The 2,411-nt window shown below is 23.0% G+C and overlaps 1 protein-coding gene across 1 annotated transcript, besides 6 other annotated features; it reads right to left on the bottom strand.

The window, feature by feature from the left end:
• Positions 1-42: 42 nt before the first annotated feature.
• Positions 43-114: a microsatellite.
• Positions 115-198: 84 nt separating this feature from the next.
• Positions 199-388: a microsatellite.
• Positions 351-513: a microsatellite.
• Positions 514-664: 151 nt separating this feature from the next.
• Positions 665-749: a microsatellite.
• A 39-nt stretch (positions 750-788) lies between these two features.
• Positions 789-967: a microsatellite.
• A 64-nt stretch (positions 968-1,031) lies between these two features.
• Positions 1,032-1,188: a sequence feature (AT_rich).
• Positions 1,183-2,358, bottom strand: EDI_080470 (multidrug resistance protein, putative; the record flags this gene model as incomplete). Its single annotated transcript, XM_001737382.1, has 1 exon — positions 1,183-2,358. The coding sequence occupies one exon, from the start codon at positions 2,356-2,358 to the stop codon at positions 1,183-1,185; it is 1,176 nt and encodes a 391-aa protein (XP_001737434.1).
• Between the last annotated feature and the right edge of the window lie 53 nt (positions 2,359-2,411).

The following is a 2,411-nucleotide window of genomic DNA, read 5'->3' as shown; positions in this document are numbered from 1 at the left end:
TATATTAATAATTTATTTATCTGTTTTCTTATCAAGATGTGTTTGTATTATTAATATACTTGGTTATATTATTTTCATATTTCTGTTATATTTTATTTTCTTCTTTTATATTATTAATATCTTCTTAATTAATACCTTTGATATATCTCATTGTAATTTCTTATTTTCTTCTTATCTTTCTCCAATGAATACATGATTTCTTTATTTTCTATTTTATTTTTAATTGTTTTTTAACTTCTTCTTTGATTTTTATTTTATTATTTTTAACTATAGAATTTCTTTATTTATATTATTTACACCTTATTCTTGTAATTATTTTATCATATCTAATTTGATTTTATTCAAACTTATTATCTTTTATCATATTTTTCATTTTCTCTTTATATTTTAAATATTTAATTTCTTTTATATATTCTTCTTTTTTTCTTCTTTATCAATATCTTCGTTATTTATTATTTTATATATCATTTTTAATATATGGGTTTATTCTTATTCTATTTATTTGAATATTTAAAATATTGTATAAAGTATTTTATTATTTTTGTTTGTTGATTGTTAATAATCTCAGTTATTGTAATTATGGTCAGGTTCTTTAATCATTTTGTATTTTATTGTTTCTTAATACACTTTCACTATCTAAACATGGTGTTCTCACATTTTTTAATTCTCCTCTTTTCTTTTCTATTAGTTATTTTCATTTCTTCTCATTTCTGTAATTCCTTTTACTTTTTCTTCTATTTATTCTGTTCAAACAATTCTTCTTGACATCTTCTTGTACAACCAGATTATCTATACTTATTATATTTTTCATTCATACTATTTAATTATTTCTTCATCTTTTTCTTCTATTTTATAATAACCTCCAATTTATATATTCTTTTTCATTTCTTTTATCTGTAGTATCTTCTTCATTTTCTATTTCCTTTGTTCATAATCTTTTCTTGACATTTCTTATTCTTATTTTTATAATCTTTATTGTCCATATATTTTTGATTAGTTTATGGTATCTTATTCATCATAGGATCAAATTGAATATTATTATTCAAAACAATATGTTTATATGATTTTATAGTATATTATTATTACCATTTAATTATTATTATATTTACAATATTTTTAAAAGATAAAGAAATACTTTTATATCATTAAAATGAGTCACTAATTAATTAATATTTATTTGAATTAATTCATTGTTCCAAATTGTTGCATAGCAAGTGTATAATAAAATCCTTTCAATTCTATTAATTCTTGATGTGTTCCTTGTTCTACAATCTTTCCTCTCATAATGACACATATTTTATCTGCATTTTGAATAGTTGATAATCTATGTGCAATAATAATTGTTGTTCTTCCTTTTGATGCTTTGTCAAGTGCTTCTTGTACTATTTTTTCACTTTCTGAATCAAGTGCTGATGTAGCTTCATCAAGAAGTAGAATAGATGGTTTTCTAATTAATGCACGTGCAATAGCAATTCTTTGTTTTTGTCCTCCTGATAATTGACTTCCTCTATCACCTACCATTGTATTATATCCTTCTGGCATTGTTGAAATGAAATCATGTGCATTTGCCATTTTAGCAGCAGTATAAATTTGTTCATTATTTACTTCAACACCTTTAGGAATACCTCTTTTAATATTATCAATAATACTTTCAGCAAATAATACTGGTTCTTGTCCAACTAATCCTATTTGATTTCTTAAGAACTGAATGTTTAAATCCTTTATATTATGTCCATCTAATAATACTTCCCCATTTGTTGGTTCATAAAATCTTTCAATTAATTGAATTGATGTTGATTTACCACATCCTGATACTCCAACTATTGCAATTGTTTTTCCTTGTTCTGCTTTAAATGAAATACCTTTTAATACTTCATTATCAACTCTTGTTGGATATCTGAAATGAACATTTTTGAATTCAATTTCACCTTTTATATCATTAATTATCTCACTATTTACTTCTTGTGATTCTATCTTAGGTATTCTATCAATAACATTATATGAATGTTTTGCTGCTTTCATTGATTTACCAATATTAGGTGTATATTCTCCATAACTTCCAACTCCTTGTGCAGTAAAAATAATTGATGACGATGCTTTCTGAAGTTTCATATAATTATCAATCAATTCTTGATAAAACATTTGACTTGTTTGTTTATAATTTAACTTCTTTGCTAAAAAATAAGTACCAAGATAAAATCCATATGCATCAACAACAAAATTTGATAAATTTGTAAGTGAATTCACTAAAGCAAGTAATGGTGCCCATTTAAAGATATTTCTATAAGGTTTTTTCAAATTTAATGAATAGGATTTTAAGAAGTGTTCTTCTCTTGTTAATGATTGAACTGTTTTCATAGATTCAACTACTTCAACAAGAGTAACTCCTGATTCTTCATATGCTTTTCTGC

Source organism: Entamoeba dispar, genomic scaffold, assembly GCF_000209125.1.
Source record: "Entamoeba dispar SAW760 scf_1105229460583 genomic scaffold, whole genome shotgun sequence".
In the NCBI taxonomy this organism is placed as follows: Eukaryota; Evosea; order Mastigamoebida; family Endamoebidae; genus Entamoeba; species Entamoeba dispar.
This window is presented reverse-complemented; position numbering and strand designations above follow the sequence as displayed.